This window comes from Polyodon spathula, chromosome 8 (assembly GCF_017654505.1).
Source record: "Polyodon spathula isolate WHYD16114869_AA chromosome 8, ASM1765450v1, whole genome shotgun sequence".
NCBI lineage: Eukaryota > Metazoa > Chordata > Actinopteri > Acipenseriformes > Polyodontidae > Polyodon > Polyodon spathula.
This window is the reverse complement of record NC_054541.1, coordinates 17,753,353-17,766,953: the sequence shown is the minus strand read 5'-3', so window position 1 is coordinate 17,766,953 and position 13,601 is coordinate 17,753,353. Positions and strand designations below refer to the sequence as shown.

General features: G+C 41.2%; 1 protein-coding gene across 11 annotated transcripts in view; it reads left to right on the top strand.

Annotated features, from left to right (window-relative positions):
• The window catches only part of LOC121319542 (serine/threonine-protein kinase WNK1-like), a 136,222-nt gene that overhangs the window by 81,600 nt on the left and 41,021 nt on the right, over positions 1–13,601 (top strand). For 10 of the 11 annotated variants that reach the window (XM_041257092.1, XM_041257087.1, XM_041257091.1 and 7 more), the window contains exons 6-10: positions 327–415; positions 2,281–2,500; positions 3,314–3,677; positions 4,457–4,629; positions 11,306–12,655. In XM_041257092.1, the coding sequence (XP_041113026.1) occupies positions 327–415; positions 2,281–2,500; positions 3,314–3,677; positions 4,457–4,629; positions 11,306–12,655 (2,196 nt within the window). The remainder of the gene's footprint in view (positions 1–326; positions 416–2,280; positions 2,501–3,313; positions 3,678–4,456; positions 4,630–11,305; positions 12,656–13,601) is intronic. The other variant, XM_041257093.1, reaches the window with a different exon arrangement.

The window sequence follows — 13,601 nt, the reverse complement described above, 5'->3', positions numbered from 1 at the left end:
CCCCCCTCCCCCTTGCTGCATCCAAAAATTCCCAATAGGTTGGGTGACATGTATTTCATATGACCTTCAGAGGCCTCATTAACAAACTGAGAGTGCTTACTCTCCATCTTAGCCCAGTGGAATGTGTCACATTCATTACCAGTCATAAATGTTTTAAAACTGCTGAAGTATTCCTGTAATATCTCAAGTTCATGCCCTTGCTGTACAGTATGGGCAGCTCCTGCTCTCGACTAGTTCTGACCTGGAATTTTCCATTAGACTCCAGTGGGTGCTGAAAGCCTTGATCTAAGATTTTTTATTTTTTATTTTTTTTCTCTTTCTCCTAGGGAGTAAAGCCTGGCAGCTTTGACAAGGTAGCGATACCTGAAGTGAAAGAGATCATTGAAGGATGCATTCGCCAAAACAAAGATGAAAGGTGATTCTTAATCTCTCCTTTTTCTACAGATTTTATGCACTACTAATAGCACCTGTGCTTTGAGTACATGGTGAGTCTCCTGCTTGGTTTCCATCCAAGGTGAAGACCTTGCAAGTCATACTATTAGTGGCCATCATTCACGACCCAGAACTACATGGTGCTGTCTGTAAATTGTGGGGGGAAAAAAAAAGATTTAAAGAGAGAGCCGCTTTTTAAATTTTTCTTTAATGTCCTTTTTTATTATTATTTTTGCAATCATTCCGAGTTGCTCTTATTGCAGTGCTGAAAAACAGATGTTAACATTTGTTTATCCGAGTTCAGGAGCCGTTTTTCCATTCCAGTTGCCAGCCATAGATACACAGACTAGTTTCTAAGTCTAACCAGCACCTCCTAGTGATTGGCCACTTTGGAACAACTTAGTTTTTTCTGGCAATACACTGCTGACGCTTACTAATCTAAAGGCACTTGTGTTGATCTATCCTAGACACAGTATGTCTGTGAACTAGACCTGAAGAGAAGCCCCTGAACTTATAGTCCAAATAGCTTAACACAGGCTTATTGAGTAAATATTTGAGCCATTGCAGTCAGACCCAGAAGAGTTGCATGCTCTCCAAGGGAGTTCTAATCCAGGCTTACTTCACTTCAGATTTGAAAGCCTTGGCTATCGCCTGTCAAGAATGTGTTAATGTTTGTGGTACTGCCTAGTCACTCGCATTGTTCCAGCTGTAATAATTATTCATGAACTAATTTCCAAAAACTTCAGATCCAGCTGTGGTTTTAAGATTACAGGGATTAATACTGGCGCTTGCTCTGTAAAAAGTAGTTTTAAATCATTTTGTGACTCATCCAGGCGGCTTTGTTTTAAGTTGTGCCAATGGCTCCAGAAAGACAATTGCAGCAAATGATGAAATAGACATTTGTTAGTTAATATTATTTTTAAATCATCTGCATCAGTTTTCAGATCCAGATATTGTATTGACAAGGGAACTTCTTATATCGTCTGTCATATACAATATAGTAAAGGCTTAATTTAGGGTTTTATAGCAGTGCATTTGCAGCATTTCTGCTGAAAAGAAAAATCAAGCTGTTGATCCAAAACGAATGTGCATTTTAAAACCTACAATATAACATATTCCTTTGAGTTTAATGCACTCTTTTTTTAACTGTTTTTTGCTTCTCAAAAATAGCCTGCGTCTTAAATTAGAGTACAGTATAATGATGCATGAATTAAAATTGCTAACAAAAGACCAGACTGCCCTAGTACACAAACAGCAACGTGACTGACTGCTGAGAAAAGACAACAAAGATGTAATTGCCCGAATACACAAGCAGCAGCGTGACTTACAGCTGAGAAAGGATGAACCAAAACATTACTGCCCGATTTCGAATCACCCATGACATACAGGCAGCCATTTTCAAAGACGTGTCATTAGCTTCCTGAGGCTTTAACAATTTCAGCATTTCTAACAAACAGAATCAGCTTGGACAAATCGAAAATGCTGATCATAGCCCAGGTATTTTTCATCATGCCAAGCAATACCGCAGTTTATAAATTGGGAGGAAGACAGGTGTATAATCTGCATATGTTATGGTCTTATATATATATATAAAACAAACTTTGTTTACTCCAGTTTTCACTTTTTTTTTGGTAAAGAGGTAATAAACCTGTTAATTTTGGAACATTTTTAACAATTTTTTTCTCCTTTTTAAAAAAAAAAAAAAAAAAGTGAATTGAAGAATGGAGGAAATGCTTTGAAAATATGGCCCTGTATATCTTGGATTCCGAGGGATGAATGCATGGAAGGGGAGTGCATATTTAGCAGGAGTTTTGAGCGCTGTCTGGGTTTCCTTTCCCCTCTTGTTAGGTATGCCATCAAGGACCTGCTGAACCACGCCTTCTTCCAGGAGGAGACTGGTGTGCGGGTGGAGCTGGCAGAGGAGGATGATGGGGAGAAGATCGCCATCAAGCTCTGGCTTCGGATAGAGGACATCAAGAAGCTAAAGGGGAAGTACAAGGACAATGAAGCCATTGAGTTCTCCTTCGACCTGGATAGGGATGTGCCTGAGGATGTTGCGCAGGAGATGGTAGGTGCAGCATGGAGCTGACATGGATGAACTCTTGTGTTGAGGTTGTAATAACGATCTTGCAAGCTGCTGACATTTAAAAAATACATGGTAAATAGCTGCATATGTTATTTATATTGGATTTTTTAAATCTCCTTTACTACTGCATGGTGTTGTAATCGCTGAGTGTTTTTTTTGTTTTGTTTTGTTTTTCCCCTAAATCCGCCTTTACCTGTCTATGAGCTTGCCTGGGGAATCCTGATTGTCAGACACTGAGTAGCCCTCCTCATTCCATTCAAATCAATCTTTCAACTCCATCAGCCCAGCCTATTCTGCATTTGAAACTGAAAGAGTAGATGGGGCTGGAAAAGTTGAAGGCTCCTAGTTAATGGAACGAGGGAGTCTGTTCAGTGACATATGATTCTCCAGACTAGCTCAAAGCAAGTTCAGAACAAGGAAAAAACAGATCCAATATAATAACCAAATACACTGAGAATGGCTTGATGTGAAACACCATTAAATAATAATGGAAATAGAAACATACCAAGGGACTAGGGACAAGAGACAGTGTTTGGGAAGTAAGCATTGTATAGAATTCCTGCATGGATGACAGGCACTATGGCTATTTCAAGTATGGTGCACACTTATTTGGCATGATCTTAGGCCATGTCTATTTTAGTATGTGTCTCGCATGTTTTGACTACAGTTGGTATCCACCAATTATTATTTATTTTTTATCATACAAACAAGAGATTCAAGTCATGGTATGCCTGTTGGTCTACTTTACCACTCTTGGTTACTTTCAGTTGCAGTGCATCCTTTTTTTTTGTGCAGGTGGAGTCTGGTTACGTGTGTGACGGAGATCACAAGACCATGGCCAAAGCGATCAAGGACCGCGTGTCTCTTATCAAACGCAAGAGAGAGCAGAGGCAACTGGTGCGTGAGGAGCAGGAAAAGAGGAAAAGGGAAGAGCAGGAAGGAGAGCTGCTTAAAGCACAACAGCAGCAGCAACAACAGCAAGTACAGCAGACCCAGACACCCTCTTCCCAGGCTGGAGTTAACCAGCAGACTCAGTTCAAAGCCCCAGCTCCCCCCACCGCCACCTCCACAGGCCCCCAAAGCCAGGTGGAGCCCGAGGAGCCAGAAGTAGACCAGCACCAGCAGCATCAGTACCAACAGGCTGGCATCTCCATCGCATGTATGAGCCTTCCCTGTACTGAGCTTTCTCTTGATTTAGCGGGGTTTTTTTTTTTTTCTTAGTCAAAGAAAGCTCAAACAAAGCCAACTGGTTTAAGAATAAGCATTACCTAGAAATTAATCCATATATTTGACATTTTGTGATGTGCTTCTGGAAATGTGGAATTCCAGGGAGTACCAGACTGTTGCAGCTGTATTGTCTTGTACACTGAGAATGTGATGTACATGCAGCTCCAGACTGATTTGTCTAAACTTTTAATACCTATAACAATTTCTTAGTACACAGTCACTGATAAACTGAAATTTGCTGTAACTGTTTCAGAATATCACATGACATGAACACAATGGTCATTCTCAAAAACAGCCTTGTAAGAAAGCCACATTGCTGATTCCATTCACCAGACATGTTACTGTGCTGAATTTCCTAATACTGATTCTTTTATTTTGTTTCTTTTGGTATGAACTAGTTCTAAATGATCGATAAGTTGGGTTTTCTTTGACTTTCTGTTTATGTGTTAATGTTTTGTGTATTTTTTTTTGGCTACATAGTCAGGCATGGTGCAGACAGCACTGGCTACATACTGGCTACATGCAGATAGCACTGGCGACATAGTCAGGCACGCCGCAGACAGCACTGGCTACATACAGTCAGGCACGATATAGACAGCACTGGCTACATACAGTCAGGCACGGTGCAGACACCAGTGGCAACATATGGGAATATATTATTTAGAAAAACATTTTTTTTAAATTTGTTTTTTCTTCCTTTTGTTTCCTCAGCGGATGGCACAGTTGACAGTGGCCAGGGCTCCTCTGTGTTCTCTGAGTCTCACCTGGGCAGCCAGCAGACTCTCTCTTACAGTTCTCCCCCAGAGCAGCCTGTGTCCTCGGGCCAGGCTCCTGGGTACCCAGCCCCTGGTGGACAGCAGCAGCAATACCAGCAGCCAGCTGTGGTAAGTGCATTGATGTGGGTCAGCAGCACTGCTGGTGTATTTCTTTATTTTAGTACACTCCTGGGACAACAGCTTTTAGGAGAGTCACTGGTAATAGCTTTTATAATCTGTAACTTACAAACACTGAAGTCAAAAAATGTAAGCTTGTAAAAAGTTTAACCGGAAATGATGTCTGCTTGGTTTAGTTTCTTCTAAGTTTTACTTTGGTTTTAATTATCCTGTTGTCCCACAACATGATCATTTCTGTATGACAAATACTATGGATGTAGGTCATGGTACATTTTGTAATTTAAAGTAATGACTGGACATACTTGTTTAACAAGGGCAAAAGTGATCCATTTACATAGACTTCTATCATAAAGACTACAGCATATCTTCAACATGACAATTAGTATCTGACTGAATTCTGATCATTAAGGTCACTTTTTTTGACAGCTACTCCCGTTTATTGGCATTTTGAATAGCCGGATAAAAAATGCCTACTGACCTTTAGCTTCTTTCGCGTCAAACGACTTTTAGTTCTCTTCGTTCTAGAGACAAATAACAATTCATAGTCACAAATCTGGTGACCTTGAGTTTACCATCAATTAGCTCCATGCTTGAAGATATCCTTTAGAGTCATGGAATATGGACAACTCGTCACATTTTAGAAACAGTCATTTATTTAAATTTGAATGGTATTCCCCAGAAACACACAAAACAACAGGGGATGATTATTCTTTATTGTCTGGGTGAAAGATGAGAAAGTACTGTTGTTCCAGGAGTGGTAAAATCTCGAATTAATATCCTAGGGCTACCCAAACAAGTCATGCTAGAAGATGCTTGCAACAAAGGGTGGGCATTTCACCGATAATGGCTTAGAAAAATATTCCAGCAAGTGCCAGTAGTGGAAATAAGTGCCACTCAGAGGTCTTTACTCAGCAGTGCAATAAACGTGTTTTTTGTTTGGTTTATTTTTGCTTTTTTTGTGTGAATGGTTAATATTGTTTAACCAGTAATTTTTAAATGTTTTGTTAGTTTTGTGGTTTGTTTCTCTGTGGAGTAAAGACACCTCATTTCTAGAAATATATATATATATATATATATATATATATATATATATATATATATATAAAGTCTAGCTAGATTCCTATTTTTACTAAGCAGTATTTTAGGCTAAGCCTTTCGCTGACAAGTGCACCCATCCTTTTAATTGTGTAAGCTCCTAAAGAGTTGACAGGTTAATCCAATTACATTTTTATATTAATCTGTTTTCTGAAAAAGTAGGATTTTGTTGGATACAACAATCAGTCCCTGTTTTCTGGTTAGTGGGTAAATTGCCAATTGGTTTAGCCTGAAATATGCAAGCTCCAAGGGTCCAAGACTAAGCCCTTTTAAAAAAAAAAAAAAAAAAAAAAAATTGCGGCCAGCAGCCAGGAAGGCCTTCCCTCGGACCCCAGTTTTTGAATGAATGGCCTGGTCATTTCAGAAGATCCTAAACAACTCCAAGAGTAGGTAGCTTCACATGTTGTTTTTATTATTTATTTTTTATTTTTTTATTTTTAAATATTGCTCTTTTGTCTGCAGTCATTCTGAGAGTTTCTGGGTTATGTTGCTGTAATACTGAGGTTTTTTTTTGGGGGGGGGGGGGGGTGGATTCTCCAGACAAGCTCAAAGAAGTTAAATGCAGATGTGGAAAAAAATGAGAACTCAGAACCATCCCGAATGTTTGCAAACACCATAAAATAGTAAGGGGTGTAAAAAGGCAATTAATGACACTTGAAACTACTTTAGATAAATCCAAATGTTTGAAATTGATTTGCACATGCATGACACTGATACTTAAATGCTACATGCTCCTTAAGTTGTGGCAACCTTTTTGTGGAAATGTGTTCCTTTTTTTGTTAATTTATGCTTGCGAGGTTTGAGAAATGTTTCTTTGATTGCTGATGGTGTTTTTTTCTGATGAAACATGACAAGCCTGAGTCATGCTCACCTGGGATTTAATATTATTCTTATAGAATGATGCATGTGAAAAAAAACACCTTGTTCCTTTTTATTTTTTTTTTGCCTCCAATTGCTTTTACCTTGTTTTTCGCCCAATTTGACATATACAATCATATTTTTAAGCTCTGCTAACCGCTACCACCTGTGCACTGACTAAGGAGCGGCAAAGACAAACACACATTGTCCTCTGAAGTGTGTGCCGTCAGCCGACCACTTTTTTCACTCTGCTGGCCTGCCTTGCAGCCAACCCAGACCTACAGCGTCAGAGGACAACGCAGTTCTGGGCAGCTTACAGACAAGCCTGCAGGCGCCCGGCCAGTCCACAGGGGTCGCTGGTGCACAGTGAGCCAAGGACACCCTGGCCGACCCAAGCATCCCCAGTGTAGGCTGTGTAACCCTCTCTGTCCTTTTATTTATTTATTTATTTATTTGCATTTCTATCAATCTTTCTGTATGCTGTTTCTTTCTGTCCTTCCTAACTGATGCCATGAACTTTGTAAACAACTCTTTGCTGTACCTAGGTTGAAAAGTTTGCAGCCCATCAGTCCATTTTTTCCAACAGATCAGTTATGAATATGTTCAGTATGCTTCCTTACGCATACAATCCCAGTTTTATTTATGTGCATATTAAGAGAGCGCTGTACTTATCACAAGGTTCAATGACCAGATATTGATACACTTGCATAGTCCTGCAGTTGCTGTATAAAAGCTCTGCAAGTAGCTGACCTGAACACTGCTATTCATTGCTGTGTTTCTCCCATTCAGTGATGTTACTGACACAGGCTATCCACTGGGGGCTTATTGAGAACGTCAAACTAACCTGAGCCAGATTCAAATCTAGACCACAGAGGACTGGCATGAAAGGCTGCTGAGCTGGCCTGAAGCGAGACATACTGTAGCTCCATAATTCCTACCCAGCAGTACTGCATTTAAAAAGCGAGGTTATCCGAAGCCCTGTTGAATGTATTTTTGTTACGGTTGTTGGCCTGATTATTCTCGTGGGGGAAGTATGGAGTGTTAATGATTTGGATTTCGTGGGGATAGTTTTTCACAAACAACGATCGCCCCCCAGCATGTGTTTCTACCGCCTTTTATTTCCAGCAGGCTCGGCTCTGTATATCCTCTGGAATGTAAACAACACCTTCCCCAGAGCAGAACTAAACTGCACGTTAGACTCCTTGCAGAGAGGGAGGTTCCCATTTAATTTAATTACCAGCGCTGTCAAGCAGAATAATTCATTTAAACATCTCTGAAGATGAGCATGCGCAGTGCGTCTGGTAAAAGCTATCTCCCCCTACATTGTCCCCAATCAAGTTCACTTTTACTTGTTTTTTATTGTTTTGCCTCAGGTTTATTAACCCATAGCTGCCCAGTGTCCAATATAGTTGACACTGAGAAAATAGACATTAAATTGGTATGGGAACATACCCAGGACAGCATAGGGGTAAAGAGTATAGTAAATAATGTTGCTTCTGTGGCTTGCTTATGTGTATTTGTATTGTTCTGGTTTAAATTAAAATAATAATAATTATGTGCGTGTCTAATTAACAGCAGCCACACTCCTTAATACAACTGAGGAAATAATATATCCAGTCTGTGTCTCATGGAAAATGGGGATTGATGGCTGACTGCTGAAAAGTTTGTGTGGCACGGTCTAAGAATGAAGAACCGTAGCCAAAATGTTTCCTGTTTCAGTTTTATTTATTATTATTATTATTATTATTATTATTATTTATTATTATTATTATTATTATTATTTCTGTTCTCTTTTTTTGGTTTAATACTTGGGTTCTTTGATCTGCCCAGCAGTAAATTGTCAGAGAGATTCATGTGCTGGAAAAGCACTTTTCTTCTACTTTACTGTTTTTAGTATTTAAAAAAATCTTATCTGGTAGATGTTTTTGCAGTATACCATGTAGCTAACCTTTCTTCAGCTGTTTATATGAAAAATATGCGTATCAACCAAAATGCTAAAAATAGGACTTGCAAAACTTTTGCTGTTTTTTGTTTTGTTTTTTTATTTATTTTTTAGAATGTTGGCTGGATCACAAATAATGTCCAACAAACAACATAGCCACTCCAAGCACAACTGTGCTTATGTCTTTTTGACACCCGTTCAGTTGTCACTGGTTTTAAATCCTAGTTTTGTTTGTCAAACTGTTTTTGTTCGATGAATTTCCAATTTTTGTAATGGCTATGTCGTCGGTGTTCCTGTTTTCAGAATTGTAAAAAATGAAAAGGCAATTATTATTATTACTAAAACTACTGGGCACTAAGTCACGAGTGTTAGTCTAATATTACTGTCACCAGTTAGTAAATTGCACTTTGAATGCAATGCTCAAATTCTTCATTATGAAGTTGGTAGCTTGACCCATTCCAGTGCTGCTTCTGATTCTTTGGATTTCCTGGGTTCTAGGGATGTCACGTATTCACAGGATTCATAGGAGACACTGCAATTGGAAGGGCTTTTTATAAGCGATGTGTCTGCGATCACTACCACGATTCCTAGCAACTGGGACGTCCAAGGAAAAATGGAGCGAGTTCATCATTAAATTGAGACACGCTGCATTCAGTGCAAGATAGTTACATTGATTTATTAGCTTTCTGTCCTTGTTGATACCTCACGTTACAAATGAGGATATACTTTAGATCACAAAACAAACGGTAAATTTAATATTTGTGATAGTCATTTTATTAATTATGTTGCAAGACATTTTTGGCTTCCCACTTTCAGTCTTAGGATTCTAAAAATTGGCTGCAACATTGGACTCTGCTGTTATAGCGAAAGCTGTCAACCGTCCTCATTTAATCTCTTAATGTATTTTCATTAATTCCATTCACTTAATTTAGTCCTATAATATCCATTTCACCTTCAGAGGCTGTTTTTAGTTTACTGTGGGTCAGCTCAATTAGTTTTGTGGGTTTTTTCGTTTTTTTTTTCATTTGTCTTATGTGTTTCATTAATTTATGGGTATTTTATTTTTAATTCCCTCAGCCTCTGCGTGGTCGTAGCATGTCAGTTTGTGTCTCCATCTTTCCTCCACTGCCACCGGCTCTACCTTTCTGTCTTATCCTCCCAAGCTGCCCTCCACCCCGCCTCCAGCCCTCTCCACTCCCCTGTCACCCTGCCTGTGGACCACTCCCCCTGAAGAGACCTTTGCAGACAAGCTTTCCAAAGCGCTAGAAGGCGTCCTGCCCATGCACTCAGCACCTCCAAGACAGCAGCAGAGGCGGCGTGCCAGCCTCCCAGCCCTCTTTGCCAGCCCTGTATGTTAGTGCGTCACGGTGCAGGTCACATGACCAGGGACTTGGAAGGAGCTATTTCAAGGGAACAGCAAAGTTGAGCAGCATTTTTTGCTAGAGGGTTTAGTTGGGTGCCGGCAGTACAAAGCTTGTACTGCAAGTTGAAAATGGATTCAAAGATTTTTTTTGAGGCACATGACGGGCTCCGTATATAATTCACAGAGAACATCTCTCAAACTACTCATACAAATTTCCCATAGAGCCAGTGTTAAAACCAGATCGCTTAGCTAAGTGTTAGATACAACACACTGAACTACAGAAAAGAGCTGATGTCAAGCATCACATGATCAATGGCAGTATTGATAATAACTGCAGACAATGGCAAAAAAAGGTTTTACTAGTCCTGTCCCCCTGAATAGCTCATTTGGAGGCCTGAGTCAGCATTAAATACAGCCTGTTCTGGGCACAATGCCTTCCTCTGTCAAATCCGGTTGGGCTGCTGCTACGTTGCTGCGTCAGTGTAATATCCGTTCAAAGGGTTTGGTTTTCTCTTGGAATTCTCTATTGCATTTGATGTTGTTTTTAAGCTCTTATCAAGTATTGAACATATTTAAAGTTGTTATCCTCTGTTCTAAACAGAACTCAAACACTTAAGACCATCTTTTTAAATGTAACACTTTAAGACATGAGAATGGAGCATAACAGGACTTGATTTGATCCTACTGAGAATACTTAAGCAATTTTATTGAACAGGAGCTGTGCTGTAAACCGGAAATATCATTACAGAAAAGAAAATGTAATAAAATATCACTGTCAGAGAGCATAAAAGTCAAGTATAACTTCTGAATGAAATACTCTCCCCCTGGTACCTGGAACATGGTTCAGGTTAGAGTTTGTGTTTATTTCATCTCTACTCTGTGACACTGAATAAAGCAAGAGCATGGATAGTTCCACAGCACAGCTCGGAGATTTGATGTGCCCCAAAGCATTTTTCACCTATTTTTAAAATTTATAAAATATCAGTTTTTCTCATTCACATATGGAAATGTAAAGCCTACATATGAATATTTATCCAACAGTTTAGAAATTATATTGAAATATTTTTGCTTGCTTTACGCATTGTTTAAAGCAACCTACAACGTGACCCTTTCCCAGTTAGGGGTTTATATTATGCAGCCAAAAATGTAAACGGAGCTCTTAAAATTAAGAATTTGTATGCAGCAGCCTTCTATCCATCTTTAATCATAGGGGCTAGTGCTGCAGCTGAATTTAATGAAACTGCAATCGTTTTTAATTTAGTTCTTATTATCTTTATTTTTTTGTCTGACACGTCTTGAAAGATGTTTATTCTACAATGTGTTTTCGCTCTCAAGTAATGTTGATGATGATGATGGAAACTGATGTGTATTCTCTTTAAAGATGATCATTCTTATTCATGTTAATGCAGCCACAGTCTATGACGCATCCGTACGGGGGAGTCCCTGCCCTCCCGGACACACAGATATTTTTCCCGACCATCCCGGAGAGGTCCATCTCCTTCTCTCCTCCAGCAACCTCCACTCCCAAAATGACCAATTACCAGCGCCGCAAGAGCACCTCCATCTTGGAAGCCCACACCTGCCAGTTTCAGCCGGCCTTCAGGAACTTTAGCCACACCCTTAACCCGATCGGTGCTGACCCATTGGCTGGACCTTCAGATTCCCCTTCTGTGTTTGTCGTGCCGGGGGTTGGACCACACAGATCAGCCAATGAACCATTACACATGCAAAGCCAATTGCCGGACCATCTGTACGGCTACAAAGACGCCAGACCAGAAAGGGCTCACCAAGACGAGAATCTTTTGCGATTGAATCACGCAGCTATGCTGGCCAGGGGGGTGCAGCCAGTTCAAGACCAAGACCAACACTTGGCGTATGCAGGCTTCCCTGTGACCTACCCGTTCACCCAACTTAGCCTTCAGCAGCAAGTGCACGCAACGGCCGGCCTCGTATATGACCCCTCTCAGATGGGACAGACCTATATCCCAACTCGCACACAGAACGACATGGCTCAGCTGCCACCGATGGGTGCATCTTTCGGACAGTCCCAAGCTGCTTCCATGGACAGCAGCCCGAGGTATCAGCAGTTGTCCTTCCCTCTCTCTGCACCACCAGTGATGGCTACAGCTGTTGACGTTAATAGTAGAGTTGGCTCTGTTTTTGAGTTTCATGTTCACACCTTGCCGGGAGACAGCGGGTCTGGTTTCTCCTCATCCCCACAGAGGATTTATCGAAGCCGCCGGAGCTCCATGGACCTGAAGTTGGAGGACCCGTCATCCTCCACTTGTTCTCAAGGCCACGGGGTGTGCCGCTGGCTCCAGCCCGTCACAGAAGAACAGTACAACTACATCAGCCCCGAGCTGCCTCTGCCACCTGGAAACCTGCTGCTCCACAAGGACTGCAGTCCGGAGCTTAGTGGCGACTCCTCTCAGTTCAACTCCTCCGACACCGGGGAGTTTCAGTCCCCTCCTCCCCACACCGCCGCACCCCCCCCTCCCGGCTACCCCAGCAACGTCTCGGCCTCCCAGCCCATCCCTCACGGCTATTTCAACGTGAGCTGCGGAAACACACTCCCCCCGCACCCCGCACAGCCAGCCTTCTTTGTTTTTTCCACGGCCGACACACTGTGCTCCTCCGGAGGCCCCGGATCCCACCTCTGTGTCCTGGAAGGCTCCTGGGCTCATACCCCATCATGCCAACAAGCTGTACAGCAAGACCTGAGTTACTCTGAGCCAGCCATGGCGCAGGGCCTTCCTTTGGTACTTGCATGCATTTTCAGGGTTTTCTCCCAAACCCCTGTTACTCCTTGTGATCATGTTTTTAACCTTTTCCAGCTGTTTCAAGGGGTTTGATGCCTAGACTGACGGCAAAGTCCTTGCTGGACCTCTCATTTGAAAATGTGAAATGCAGTAAAATCTGTCATAAAACAGCCAAATAATATTATAATATATAAACCCACAGTTCCATTTCAAGTATGAAATGTAACCACCATTACCATATGGGTATTTACCTCTTAAAGACCCAAAACTTAAATAAGATATATCAAAGCTGCGCATTGAGCCTGTGACGCAGTCATGGCCCGCCCCCAAGAGCACAAAGCACTGCGGTCACAGACCTCAACGCTATTTTTCCTTTCAAGAACTGACCTGACAGAGAGCTAGTTCAGATAAGTACTTATTACTTTTTCTGCTATATATTTCACATTTACTGTATTTTTACACAAATGATATGTGATATTAAAAGTAATTGCTTCATTACTTTTACTAATTATGCATATTTGTGCACTACAGCCTGTTTGTTACATCTCCCTGTGGCTTTGTGCCCCACATGAAGCCAGCGCCTTGAGTCACTCCTTCCCAGGGATCAAGCAACATAAGTCGGTTGACTTAGTGCTCTCCCCCCAGGCTGCAATAGTTATTTATTTCTCGCTTTGGCTAAAATTACGAGCCATTTTATATAATGTATGTATTTGTTAAATTCATTACCCCATGGCTCTATGCCAAGGGAGACCGGACAATGCACCTGGGATAGTAGCCCAAGCAGGGAACATCACCAATCCTTTGGAACGGTAACTCATCTTCCTCTCTTCCTTCATCTCCCCCAGAGGAAGAAGAGTTGCCGTTCCAAAGGATTGGTGATCCAGCAGATGGAAAAGCTCTTGGCCACTGTTTCATACCAAGGAACTGTTCTCGCAGAATTACTGCA